Source organism: Mya arenaria, chromosome 9 (genome assembly GCF_026914265.1).
Source record: "Mya arenaria isolate MELC-2E11 chromosome 9, ASM2691426v1".
NCBI lineage: Eukaryota > Metazoa > Mollusca > Bivalvia > Myida > Myidae > Mya > Mya arenaria.
Window position 1 is genome coordinate 39,950,071 of NC_069130.1, and position 14,244 is coordinate 39,964,314.

Genomic DNA, 14,244 nt, shown 5'->3' on the forward strand with positions numbered 1-14,244 from the left:
GACGAGGTGCTCGGAAAGGTCACGTGACAAACACACAAAATACAGCCATATTGGTTTTGAGCTTCGTGTTCAGAAAAAAAGTCAAAATATTTTACGTTGGTACGCGGTACAGATAACACAGGTAGCTTTGTCACTTGCATAACAATGAAAACAGAAATGTTGGCTTGCAATATTTCCTTTGTCTGAAATTGCACGTACGTGCATTTCCGTTTAGTAGACATTTTCTTTAGCGACTGTTTTGTCAAAGAAGAACTTTTGATACTTTACCACGTTATCACTTGAGTTTTGAGAAAATACGTTGCTGTCATCTGTCTATGGACAAAATTAAAAAATCAAAACACATTGTACTTGAATTTATTTTTCAGCTACCATTTCTCCGCTCCAAGCATATTTACATTTATATTGTTAGGGAGTGGGGGGTTGTGAGTATTTTTAGGATAGGTACGACAGTAGTCTAGTCGAAAATAATAGACGTGTTATACGGGATTCTTCCAATCCCTAACGTCTAAACGGGAATGTGCAAAAAACGGGGGTGTTTTAAAAATATCGAAATTGTTTTAAGTGAAGTATTTTATGGTTGAAATTGATCAGAAAGAGTTATTTTCATATTTTGCTATGTAAGTGAAATGTTATTTTGCCCTAAACAAGCATTTAATGCATTAAAACAAGTTGTTTACCTTTCCAATGAAACGAAAGTTGACTGACACAGATAACAATTATGCGAAGGGGAACAACTCGATACAATCGTAATAACTCGGCCTCCTCCGACAAAGCTTCGAGATAGACCTCGTTATACAATCGTAACAACTCGGCCATGGCCGAAATGTTTCGAGCGATTTAAAACTGTGCCCTGAAGCCTTGCAGGTGCCCTTCATGTATATATCGTTATGTTTTGACAGAATGAAATGAAGAAAAGCCGTCAAATTCATAATTATAAGTTGGATAAAAAAAAAATTATCTGGTAATATTTCTTGTTTTTATGATATTTTATAGACGCTATATGCTTTAACCCGGAATCCTCATCGGAACAACTACCCACTTTTGATACTAAACAATTTGTACGTGAAGGATTTGCCATATCAAAAATCTAAAAAAAATCCGTCAACGTACAATTATTTGGACTAGACAGTAGTCCACCTAAATGGCTGTCAACAAGTCTTTAGACGATCTTTTTATTATGGCAGACTTGTGACATCCACAATCCCAGCAAAAAGTAGCACAGGTCCTTGTGCAGAGAATCCCGTGGCCACAATTTTGAAATTATCTCCATTATAAATTCAAATTTCAACAAAAATATTGTTGCCTACTATTTTAAACAAATATTTATATATGTCATTTTGCCAAAAAACATGTTCAGATATCATCAGACAGTTACATGCGAGTTTGTTTATTAAGTATCCCGATATCTGTAAATCTGGTTCAAATCTGACAGGTTGTGTACTTTGTCTAAAATATACCAGATTCTTCCAATCCCTAACGTCTAAACTGGTTTGTGCAAAAACTGGGTGGGTTTAAAAAATATTGAAATTTTATTTAGTGAAGTATTTTATGTTTGAAATGGATAATAAAGGTTTATATTCATATTTTACCATGAAAGTACAAAGCTATTTTGCACAAAATAAGCATTAAACACATGATCTACCTTTCCATTAACCCATTTCATTCTGAGACCCAGTTAGATATGATACCTTGAATATCTGGGCATTTTCCAATAACTGATAAGCCATCTGCCTTTTTATGACCATTGTGTTGTATAAACACTAATAACTTCTTTATTATTGGTACAAGACCCAATAAAGATTACATATTTGGAAAGGAAATAAAAATATGCACAAGTTTATGTAAGTTTTATTAGCAAATGATTTTAAATAAATTATTTTTTGCAAGTTAACCAGGTGATGATGAAAAAAAAAACACCAAAAAATAAATATGCACAAATTGAAAGCAAAAAAAGCACACATATTTTTTTTCAAATGTCACATAATCCAATGTATGAAAGTTTCTAAATTAATCTGTCTTTAAAATGCAGAAAGAATTATGCATATATTTCAAATCTATAAAAAGTTATAACAGTTTATATCATCCCATGTCCACTTCGGAGCAAATCGGGCGGGTGGATGTTCATCGCGATGTTGGTTGGAATAGCAGTTTGAATCCTCGACCAGTAAGGTCCAGAAGTCTTGCCCCCATAACAGTTTTATTGATAAATGACAGTAATGCAATATCCTGGCTTTCTTGGGTCATATTGTTCTTTAGGACCACCATTCTTTGTATTCCCACTTGGAAACCTTGGGGTGATCCTCTTTGTCATTCAATCATTCTAGAACTCCTCAAAATCGTCATAAAAACTCCACCAAATAATGCAAATGTCAGAGTTTGTGATTTCTATCGATGTTTTAATATGTCTTCTGTTTGTATCAAACAAATTCACATAAACTTCGTCATTATAACCATCCCAATATCACTATCGTCACTGTGGTCGAGAGTCCTATCCATTTCAACCAAAATTTGCATCAAAATCGCAATAAAAAGCTTAAATTTAACTCGATTTTTGAGTTTTAAAATTATTCTTCATTAAAATTTTCTGCGCATCTATCTGCGCATAACATCCGGTCATTCCGGAAAACGTATAAACCGGAAACAATACAGTCAAAACGAAAGTAAATAAAGTGAAAGTTCAGTACGTCAAAAACTACACCTTTTGGTGTATCCCGCATGTAAAGGGTAACTACACCAAAAGGTGTATCCCGAATGAAATGGGTTAAAACAAAACTTGGCTGACACAGACAACAATTATGCCAAGCGGAACAACTCGACCCAATCATAATAACTCGGCCACCTCCGAAAAGCTTCATGATAGACCTCGTAAATACAATCGTAACAACTTGGCTATGACCGAAGTGCTCCGATTGTTGTAAAACTGAACTGCAGCCTTGGGTTATGTTTTGACAGAATGAAATGAAGAAAACCCCATCAAACTCATAATTATTCGTTGGATATTTATTTTTTGTGTACGGAACTAATATAAAATAACATTATCTAGTAATATTTCTTGTTTTTTTTTTATATTTTTTGGAGGCAATATGCTTTAACCCGTAATCCCGATCGGAACAACTACCCACTTTTGGTTCAAAACAATTTGTACGTTAAGGATTTGCAATATCAATAATCTTAAAAGGAATAAGTCAACATACAATTTTTTTGACTAGTTATGTACATGTATAAAAGGGTATTAGTGACCCAGAATATATTTATGTAAAAATAACGACTTTAAAGGCAAATTCAATCCAGTTTAGATCACTGTCGGGTATATATTGAACAATTTTGTCATTATTATTCAACATCGATGCATTCTATTACTGTATATTATTTTGCCCTTTGTTAAATGGTAGAGTGTTGTAGCGTTACAGGGATACATAAAAAATGTCAAATTAATGGAAAAAAAGTATCCCTGATCGCTCATTATTGTAGCTAGGTATGACAGATGGCAGTTCACTGGATTCTGATTCCATGAGCGAATAAGTGAATTTTTTTTTTATTATAAATCCTCAATATGGCAACCTTTTTGACGAAAACATACAAATCCCAGAGTGCTGAGTAGTACATTTAAACCTTAATTGCTTGGCTTATGGGCATTAGCATGTTCCGAGCTCTCCGACCCTTCGCCCTTATGAAAAGATTCATGGGAAAATCCAATCTGATAATATTAGAATTCAAAAGCAAATATAACACAAGATAACACACCTCTAAAATGTGCATTTTTAAATATGCAAGAACTCTATACTGTTTATATGGCCAATAACTGATATTGCTTCTATTTCCGGGCACATTTGGAGTTGCTATGTATATATAATATATATATATATATATATGTATAATTTTATGTAGCCCTTCAACTAGAAGAAACAACAAGGCTTAGACTGAAGTGCATAACCGTCTTCAATATATAAAGCACTATATAGTATAATTATGGTAGAGCCTGACCAGAAGCATCAGATTTTTTAGCTCGACTATTCGAAGAATAGGTGGGCTAAACTACTCGCCCCGGCATCGGCGTCCGGTTAAAGTTTTAGGGCAAGTTGGGATTTTCACTTATAAGTCCAATACCCTTCATTCAATTGACTTAATACTTCACACAGTTGTTCAGGGCCATCACATGATGAGGTTAGATAACTCCATATCATTCTTTACACAGATTATGGGCCCTGATTGACTATGGAACTTAGGTTAAAGTTTTAGGGCAGGTTGGGATATTTATTAATAACTTCTATACCCTTTGTTCAATTGACTTAATACTTCACACAGTTGTTCAGGACCATCACACAATGAGGTAACATAACTCCATATTATCCTTAATACAAGTTATGGCCCCTGATTGAATTAGGTTAACGTTTTATGGCAGGTTAAAGTTTTAGGGCAAGTTGGGATTTTCACTTAAAACTCCAATACCATTCATTCAATTGACTTAATACTTCACACAGTTGTTCAGAGTCATCACATAATGAGGTTAGATAACTCCATAATATCTTTAATACAAATTATGGCCCCTAATTGACTATGGAAATTAGGTTAAAGTTTTAGGGCAGGTTGGGATATTTATTAATAACTTCTATACCCTTCATTCAATTGACTCAATACTTCACACAATTGTTCAGGACCATCACCCTATGAGGTTACATAACTCCATATCCTTAATACAAGTTATGGCCCCTGATTGACTTAGGTTAAAGTTTTAGGCAAGTAAAAGTTAAGGGCTAGTTGGGATTTTAATATAAAATCTTCTATACCGTTCATTCAATGCACTTAATTAAATTCAAAATTATTGACGACCATCTTACAACAAGGAACATAACTCCATTTTAACTCTAAAAACAAATTATGGCTCTTGATTTTTTTTTTGATTTTTTAAAAAAAACACATTTTCATAATGGGAAATCAAGTTATTTAAATGACTTGCATCATTGTTCGAGCGGGCTGGTGGGAGGGCAGCGTCAAAGTCACCTTATGTTTCGAATAATTTTAGTTAGGTTTGACATAAAGAGACCAAACTTGGTATTATTACATTGTTATTGTATTCACTTCTTAGTCAAAGCGGCGTAGTCGAGCGCGCTGTCTTACGATCGCTCTTGTTTTACTTGGTCTTACTTGACAGACTTGAACAATTGTTGAGAAATGTTCTTCACCAGTTAAGAAACAGAAACATGAGCATCGTATAGCATTAATAACAATGTATTCTGAAAAATAATCTTATGGGTATATAATTCTGTAGAATTAAAAAATCTTGTATTCTGACAACTTAAACTTGTAAATTACATTGGTGGTTTCACAATTATTCTCCTGCTAATAAAAAGCTTGTATAATTTCAGTTACAATTGTTGTATGTTATTGTTTCAGTGAAAGATGGCAGACACCTTAAAATTTGGTCCTGAATGGTATGTAATCTTACTAATAAAAACCAGATTTAACCAAGGATTGAAATCATTCTATTAAGTTTTGTCATCAGTCATGCCTTCCTGATGTCCGAAATCACAAAGCTTTTGAGGGTCCAAAGCAAGGTTCGAAGTAACCCCTCGTTATATATCAATCTGTCCAAATGTTTATTGTATGTTGCTTGAAATTGCATGTAAATTCAGGGTTCTCAATAAGTTTCGGTTGAACCGTCTCAAATGGTAAAGTAACCGACCAGCTTCTACTTATTCTACTGAAAATTCATTTAGTTTTCCAAATTTGAACCGGCCCTATTGCCATTTGAACCGTCCATTTTGGCCGGCAGCCGGTTCTTATTGAGAACACTGTAAATTTGTCAGATTCCTAATTTTTACCACATAAAGTTAAACACATGTGATGTGTGTATTTCAGGTTGCGTCAGTTGTCAGGTGGGAACAATGTCGGGACCCCACCCCCTTCCCCCGCCCCGGGGTTTGGGAAATACAAGCTAGCAGACTACAGGTGGGAGAAAATTTTCATGATACTTTCGTTCTCTCCTTAATTTCCTTCCTCTGAGGAGATATTTACTAAGCATTAAAGCTGCACTCTCATAGATTATAGGTTTTGACAACTTCTTTATTTTTAGCTCGTCTGTTTTTCGAAGAAAAAAAGTCGAGTTATTGTGATAGCCTTGGCGTCGTCGGCGTCGTCTGCGTCTGCGTCTGCGTCGTCGTCGTCGTCCAAAAACTTTAACCTTACCTCATAACTCAAAAACCGTTCAACATTTTCACATTAAACTTGCTACACGTGTTCCTATTAACACTATGCATGTTTATAGCAGGTCATATAATTTTGCCTTTAATTAATATTGAGTTATCCCCCCTTTTCGACTTGGAAAAAAAAACAGACGAGCGTTGGCACCCACTCCGCGGTGCTCTTGTTTTGTCTTGGAACGAGCCAATTTTTGGCAAAATACGTGGAAACCAGTTATATAAGACTGCTGACAAAAATTAAGATCAATTTTTATATTTCAGCTCAAAAAATGATGTTTTATGCATTTTTCTTAAACCCTAAAACATTCATTTTCGAACGGAAATATGAAAATCTACGATGTGATTTTTGTCAGCAATCTTGAATCATTTGTTTGCAGATATTTATGCAAAAATTTGCTCTTTCCGTGACAAAAAATCAAAAAGTAAAACTGGTGATATCTGTGAGAGTGCAGCTGTAAGTCTGAGATAAACATTAAGTTCTGAAAAAACAGAATGTCCTTTTTCTGGCAATTATTTCCATGATTGGTTGGATTCCAATGAAACAACAACCTTGTGCATTTTGTTTAACTTGATCCTGTTTGTGCTATATCAAGACAATACAATTCATGAATGTGACTAGTAGGAGTTTATGTTACTCAAAGAAATTTCTGATTTGCATATTGATATTCAGTTATGACAAATATTTGACCATTTATTTTGATCCTTAGCTCACACATTTGTTAAAGCCTCTCTTAACACTATCTGTTTGAGCCCTATGCAAGGCAGCTTTTAAATGCAAACCAGGGAGATGATTTAAAAAAAAATCATCTGTAAATAGGTAGCTTGCCATGACAAAGCGAAAACTTTTTTCTTCACAGACATTGCGACAGGTAAACAATAAAATTTTCCTGTCGCAACAAATTTTTACCTGTCACAATGTTTCAAACAGTTTACAGATACATCAACCTAAATCTTAATTTTAAGCATCTTATTACCGGTAAATAAGTTTTGTGATTTTTCACTAAAAAATTCCGATTTTCTTTGTTGAATGTGTCCTACTGTTATAAATTAAACAATCAAGACAAAAAAATCAATATTTCAATATTTTTCTTCTTTCTTTGAGTCATTATTTTTTCCTCCCTTGCCTCCCAAATAAGTCATATAATTAGTCCTCCTCTGGTTCGTCCAAATCTGGAGCTTTAAATTAAAGATATGGGTATAAAATACAACAAATAGTACTACAAGTAACAAGTGAAATCAGTACATTTACAACATAATACAACATTTTTGCAAAAACCAAAGTAAGGTTCTTGTTATTAACAAGGGTAAACAGAACAGAAAGAGTGTCAGCAAGGTATATTTCATCATCATATTTAAATTAACTTGAATGCTGGTAACCACCTTGCTGAAAAAAAAATTGTACAGAGTTTTGTAAATTACTCAAACTCTGATTTAGATACCATTTAAAACTAAACATTTCAAGTGCAAAATATTTCTGATTCATAAAACACATATTAATAATAATTTCCTTTGACACTGTGAAACTGCTTTCGTTTTCTGAAGACTATAATTTTTTGACTATGACCCAAATCTAGATAAAAGAATTTCAGGTAAAGGGGAAAAAATTAATTATTTTTCAGGGAAATGGAAGCTTTTGAGGAGGGTTTAAAGCTGATCTTTGGCACTAAAATTAGCCCAAAAAATCTCCAACCATGACAACACATTTAAGTCAAATTCTCTATTTTTGGCCAGCTTCTTTCATAGGACATAACTACCTTTGTCCTAACTACCTTTTCAACAATTAATTCCACTTTGTACAAATTTTGATATACTGAAGATCAATTTAAAATTAAAAATTACTTTGTGAGTCTTTTTCTGTTGCTAGTTATGCCAGATGTAATTTTTTATCATTTACCAATAAAAAAGAAACTTGAGAAATTGCAAAACTTAATGGTAATGCGGTATCAATGATCATGTTTGTGTGTATGTTTTGGTGTGCAGGTATGGCAGAGAGGAAATGTTGGCGCTGTTCACGCCAACAGAAGGCGTGCCAGAGGAGCTGCAGCAGTTCCACGCTATACTGGCAGATAAATCACAGGAACCCATGGCCTTCATGCCACCCACAGAAGAAGAACAGGTGAAGATTTTTTTCAGGGTTTTGTAGATCGTCTGTTGTGGGTTTTTTAAGTAATAGGCGAGATATTGTGATAGCCTTTAATTCTGCCTAATACTAGCTTGTATTTGACAATTATATTTTTGTGTTTTTGCTGATTTGGAACGATCAGATCTGGGGTCTAGTCCCTTTAACAAATGATTGTGAAGACTGAAAATTGTTGTAAAATGATTCGAAACTGATGAAATAATTTCCTGTTTTTGCTTATATTTGTTGTCTACTTAGGCCCAAAAAGTTAGTTTGGTTAGGGTTACATCGTTTTCAAAAACCGGTATGGAAGGTAGGCTTTTTTTTTTTTATTGGGCTATGTTGGTGTCATCATTGGAGCATGGTATTAAAGAAATCTTTTGTTTAAAGCTTTAATGGCATTAAACTACATAATCAATTTTTTTTGAATTTCAGTATTTTTTTTTCTAACTGATACTAAACCAGTAGGGTTAGCGCCTTTTTCATAGGTAGGGTTGTTGGTTTTTAAGGCCTATGTCAGAAAAGCTATTCTTACATTTCCATTGGAGTCTGCTGGAGAGCCTGTCAAAGAGTCAACATGAACCATTATTGTATGAAAGCGTTGGGACAGTGCACAGCAGCAGACTACAATTATCCTTGCACTCTGACCAGATGTTTTCATGCACGGATAAACACAATTTTCAAATATTCAATGATTATATCGATGAACCTTCATTATTTGCAAAACTTTTTACCGAAGAATACTCCCAAGACAGTGAATTGTAGTCTAAATTATCGCAATGCAGTGTTTTTCGATGTTGTTGCATTCATCGGAATATTAATGCAATAGACAGGATATACTTTTAGCTAGGAATGTACATAATAATACATGAATATAAAAGTCTTGTACTTGTTTTCAGAGGATCTTGTCTCAGTCAGTTAACAGTCAAGCGGTGTTACGAGCGATGGGGCGTGTTCCTGCCATCAGGGGACGGGGCTCTGGTATGGAGAGGGGGCGGGGCAGAGGTAAGATTTAATTCACTATGTATTTTATAACATGCTTAATTTTTCCTGATTTTTTCATGGACTTGCTTTCTGATGAAAATTTTATGATAGCAGATGTTAAGCATTGCAAATAGAAAGACTATAAAATAAAGAAAAGTTATTGTAATAACAAGGTGATGTTGGCAACAGTGCCAAAATATTGGTTCCTGGCCGTTACTCCAAATCCATTTAAAGATACTCACAAGAAACCTTAGAAGTACTCCTGTTTTGCCTGCAGCTTGTACAGTCGAACCCCATAAACTTGAACTCCCAGGGACTGGCGAAAAAACCTCTAGCCTCCGCAAATTCCAGCCAAGCGTGATTGTTTACCTTCAGTATAAAGAAATCGGTCCTTTACATCTAACTCGAGCTAAGCAAGTTCGAGCCAAGGAGGAATTTGAGCCAAGCGAGTTTTAGCCACTGGAGTTTGACTGTATATAGCAAGGCCCATAATTTGGCTTTAATAGTTGACAAGTTATGCCCCTTGTTTGACTGAACATACAAGAACAGACAAATGTTTGCGTACATGCTTTTGTTCAAATTTTGATCTAGGTTATGCTTTTGTTCATAGTTATCAGTGTTTATTTGGATGTTTGTATGTATGCTGTACAGGTCGTGGACGGGGCGATGGATTCATGCAGCGCGGTGTGTCGTATGACGACACCGAGGGGGGTGGCTTTGGTCGTCCCCGACAACGACCAGATGGATCCTGGGAGGAAGGGTTTGTGTTTGTAGTTTATCTATTTGCTCACATCAAATACTCTTTTTCTTTTTTGTTAACTTGGCAAATTTTTACTCTCGCTTAGACATATGAAATAAAGTGCCTGATTTTACTGGCTGATGTGGAAATACACAAAAACCTTAGCTTTAACTAAGTATATGTATTACAGTATATATATCTAAAGTGTATTTAACCTTTAGACAAATTTAATGTAGAATAAAGTTAAAATAAGATCATAGAAAAATCTCGATTTTTAACACAGACCATTCATTTAAATTTAATTTAAATGAATGGTCTGTGTGAAAAATCTCGATTTTTAATTTTATTCTCCCAACCATACTAATTGTATGGTTGGGAGAATAAAATTAAAATCATACAAAATAAAACGGTTCTTATTTAGTTCTTCACAGCCTGATAAATGTGCCATTTTTCTCCCTCAGCACCTTGTCTCTCTTACGCAGCACCCAGCCTCTCTTAAACATAGCATAAACCTTATGATATATAGGCATATGTTTTCATACCTGTATATTTACACCTCATCTTCCGACATCACACATTTTAAACAGCCCAACAGCATTCATACCCCGAAAATTACATCATTCCCCTAAATCGTTCCTCAAATGGTTGAATGTTTACATTATTTATTTTCATAACAGGGAACCAAAGTATCCAAGGCCATACCAGAACCGGTACTCAGACCCAACCCAACCAAACAAGGTGTATCAGCGCTCTCTTAGCAGCGACAACTGGCGGGACAGAGAGGAGGATGACGAGGAGGGTGGGGACTGGAGAAGGGCGGGGTCAAAATGGAACAACCAGCGGGGCTCCTGGAGGGATAACAGGTACTGTATACATTCTTTGCTTAAACTGTGAAATCATTTATATTCGTTGGCATGAAATTTCGTGGTTTGCCGAAAATTTACAATTTCGTGGGTACTTGAATTCTTGGTTTTTCATTTTTGAAAAAAAAATCGAAACTGCGATCGTCCTAGATCATCTGCATTATCTGCACGCGCTGGCCTGTGATTTCTGTCTTCCACATCACTCGGTTTATGACAATCGCTCAAGTGGTACAACATGCCAATTAGTGCATATACCAATGTCAATTATCAATTTAATTGGAAATTAAGTTCATAAAAGAAGATGTATCCTGATCATAAATAAGGATAGGCGAAGCCATTAAATGCCAATTAAGAATTTTGCAAACTGTGAAATCACCGAGAAGGTCCGTATATTTGAGTATGCAATCCCAATAGATAGCTGATGTTTACAAATTTAATCACTTTTAAATATCATCTTATCTCATATCAAATCATTTCAATATTTATTTACATGTTTTTGTTTAATATGTATTATAAACACGTTGTTTTGTACATTGTCACGTTGGGTGCTCAGTAGCCTCCAATGTAATCGATTAATTATTTCATTAAAGAAAAAAATCGAAAACCAACACTCATCACTCACATCTTGTAAACCTGGAGATTTTCATGAACAACACACGTTTAGGCACGTGCTTCTCTCATTTGGTTAATAAAAACACATTTAAATGATTTAGTTTATATTTTGTTAAAGGCAGATATAATATATTAACAAAACAATTAAAGTAAGATATACAGTGAGACGGATATTTATGCTGTATACTGCAGCCTCTTGTACGAATAAACTAGTGTATGTACATAAAGTGGCAATTGAAAAAGTGAATAAAGGGTCTTTATTTCGTGGGATCTTGAATTTGATTTGAACCTAACCCACGAAAACCATGAACATTAATGCCCCACGAACATTAATGATTTCACAGTACTTGTTTATTTAAGCCGGATTTTGAAGACATCAATGTATGACTCACACTCCAGTCTGTTTCCTTTCAAGAAACCAATACAATCGTCATTTTTGTAAAGCTAAGTGGAAGTTTCCCTGCTAGAGCTTGAACCCATGACCTCTTGTCTGAAAAGCAGGAAAATAAACTAGACCACTATTATCACTTTTATGTCCTTAAAAGTCCACAAGTACATACATGCAGGGGGATCTATTTGTGGGTAATGTAAAGATGCTGCTAACTGCTATCGATTGCATATTGGCTGCCATATTGTTAACAGGACACATGCTGACATTGTTTATATAACCTGCTAACCCATTCATTGAAATTAGACTTGTTGGATGAACAAGCCCGAATTCTTATACTATTGCTTGGCATCTATTTTTTTTACAAGCCCTGATATATAAAATTCAAAATTTGAGCAAGTCAGGAAGATATTTTACCTGTGCAGGGCTTGTGGGCTTGTGTTAATTTTGACCACTGCTAACCTAGTTAGCGATGTGAGGTTACAAAAAACTGATTTTGTTTACCATAAATATTTGGTACATAGAAATTACTCAATGGGGTAAATATGGCAGATTCTCCAAGGTCCAACCAAGCCCCAAATATATTTATACTTTTTCTCATAGGGGATTTGACCCAGGCTACGAGCGTGGTACTGGCAGGGGCTACTCTGGCCAGTACACTCGACAACGGAGTGGAGGTAACTGGGACGAGGAGGAACTACCAGAGTGGAGCATGGACGGGGAAGCAGACGAACTCGGAACTTTTGATGCCAGCGGGGCGTTTGTGTCTCCGAAGAGGGTGAGATACAGGCCCCAATTTCTCGAAACTTCTTAAGTCCCTTATAACAGGATTAAGCTAAACTCACTATTTTTGTTGTTCTATAATATGCGTTATATTTACTTCTTTAAGACTTTATAAATTTTATCAGAAAAATCAGTATGCTAATTAGAAGAAACCATTTTTCATTTATCAAAATCCGTTATTAGTATGTATTTTAGCTAATTGAAATAAGCAACTTAAGCCTGTTAAGCTTAAGAAGTTTCGAAAAATTGGGGCCAGAAGATAGCAGCTTGAATTGGTTAAATCTCACAAGGGTTAAATGTTTGGAACTGTTTGCAACTTGGTCATGCTGTACACTTAAAGTGACCTGTTGAAATTTGGGGTTCACTCTCACAAATTTACAGTTTTATCAATGTTTAAAAAAAAATGAGCTGTAAATGTTTGGAAACCAGTAAGATAAAAACAGATCCCAGTTTTTCCTATTTACTTTCGAAAATTTATCTTTTTTGGCTATTGCTAATGCTTTAAGAAAAATAACCATTTTGGCAGTTTTCAAATAATAAAGATTTGTTCTATTCAGAGTTAAGTTGTTTTGTAAATTAAAGGTAATGATGCCAAAAGTTGTTTTGTAAATTAAAGGTAATGATGCCAAAATAAGCTGATTCTGAGACAATTTATAACATAATGTCAATACCGTCACCTTCAATCTCAGCTTTAGTACATGGAACTTACTTTTTCTCTGTCTGCCAAGATTTAAACCACTTAATAGGAAGTTTAGGTTTAATATATTTCTGCCCTGTTTGATTTGGATGTAGGGCCATTCACAAAGAAAGTAATCAAAAAGATAGACTTAACTTTTGTACCAAAGCTGCTGAAGACAGTCCTTAATGAAGTTGTATGTTATTCATGTAGTTCATTATGTCCATGGTTGAAAAACAAAGTTGTTGAATGTTTTCAGTTTAACCGGAGAGAGTTCGATGAAAGGGACAGTTCAATGTCACCGAGAAGTGAGGGGGAAAATGATAAAGATAAGGTACATAATTATGTAGACAGTAAGACACAATACACACATGTACAGTTAGGCTGATAACTCAGGCTTTAATAATATTTGAGTTATCATTCTTATTCAACTGAGAAAAAAACTCATAAGTAAATTGGAATTTGCTTGCAATGCTTATGTGAAATCAACGTGAATGAAAAAATGGCATAGTTTAGATCACAGATGACTCATTTTTTTGGTGCAATTTACTGGCTTCTGAAGGCTATTTCCCCATAAAAAATGTCCATTTTTCCCAAAATATTGTATATTTTGTCTTAATTTGATAAATGCTGATTACCTTCATGAATAAAAATTCAATGAATTTCTTGAGAAATAAACAAAATCTTAACAAGATTAACTCTTTTAAAGCAAAAGGCAATCATATAAAATTGAAAACCTGTTTATTTGCCGTTATAAATATTAACTATTTTGGCCTGATTTTGTATTTATCTCAAAGTCAACTTTTTTGCAATTCACAAGGCACGGACAGTAAAAATAATTCCAAAACAAATCACTCGATTATTAAAACATTTTTTTAAG

General features: G+C 34.6%; 1 protein-coding gene across 2 annotated transcripts in view; it reads left to right on the forward strand.

Moving 5' to 3' along the window:
* Positions 1 to 8: 8 nt before the first annotated feature.
* The window catches only part of LOC128246677 (GRB10-interacting GYF protein 2-like), a 38,048-nt gene continuing 23,812 nt past the window's right edge, over positions 9 to 14,244 (forward strand). For both annotated transcript variants that reach the window (XM_052964998.1, XM_052964999.1), the window contains exons 1-9: positions 9 to 121; positions 5,395 to 5,432; positions 5,860 to 5,949; positions 8,181 to 8,316; positions 9,219 to 9,324; positions 9,955 to 10,063; positions 10,720 to 10,905; positions 12,509 to 12,683; positions 13,624 to 13,698. In XM_052964998.1, coding sequence (XP_052820958.1) covers positions 5,401 to 5,432; positions 5,860 to 5,949; positions 8,181 to 8,316; positions 9,219 to 9,324; positions 9,955 to 10,063; positions 10,720 to 10,905; positions 12,509 to 12,683; positions 13,624 to 13,698 — 909 coding nt within the window. In that variant the 5' untranslated portion in view covers positions 9 to 121; positions 5,395 to 5,400. The remainder of the gene's footprint in view (positions 122 to 5,394; positions 5,433 to 5,859; positions 5,950 to 8,180; positions 8,317 to 9,218; positions 9,325 to 9,954; positions 10,064 to 10,719; positions 10,906 to 12,508; positions 12,684 to 13,623; positions 13,699 to 14,244) is intronic.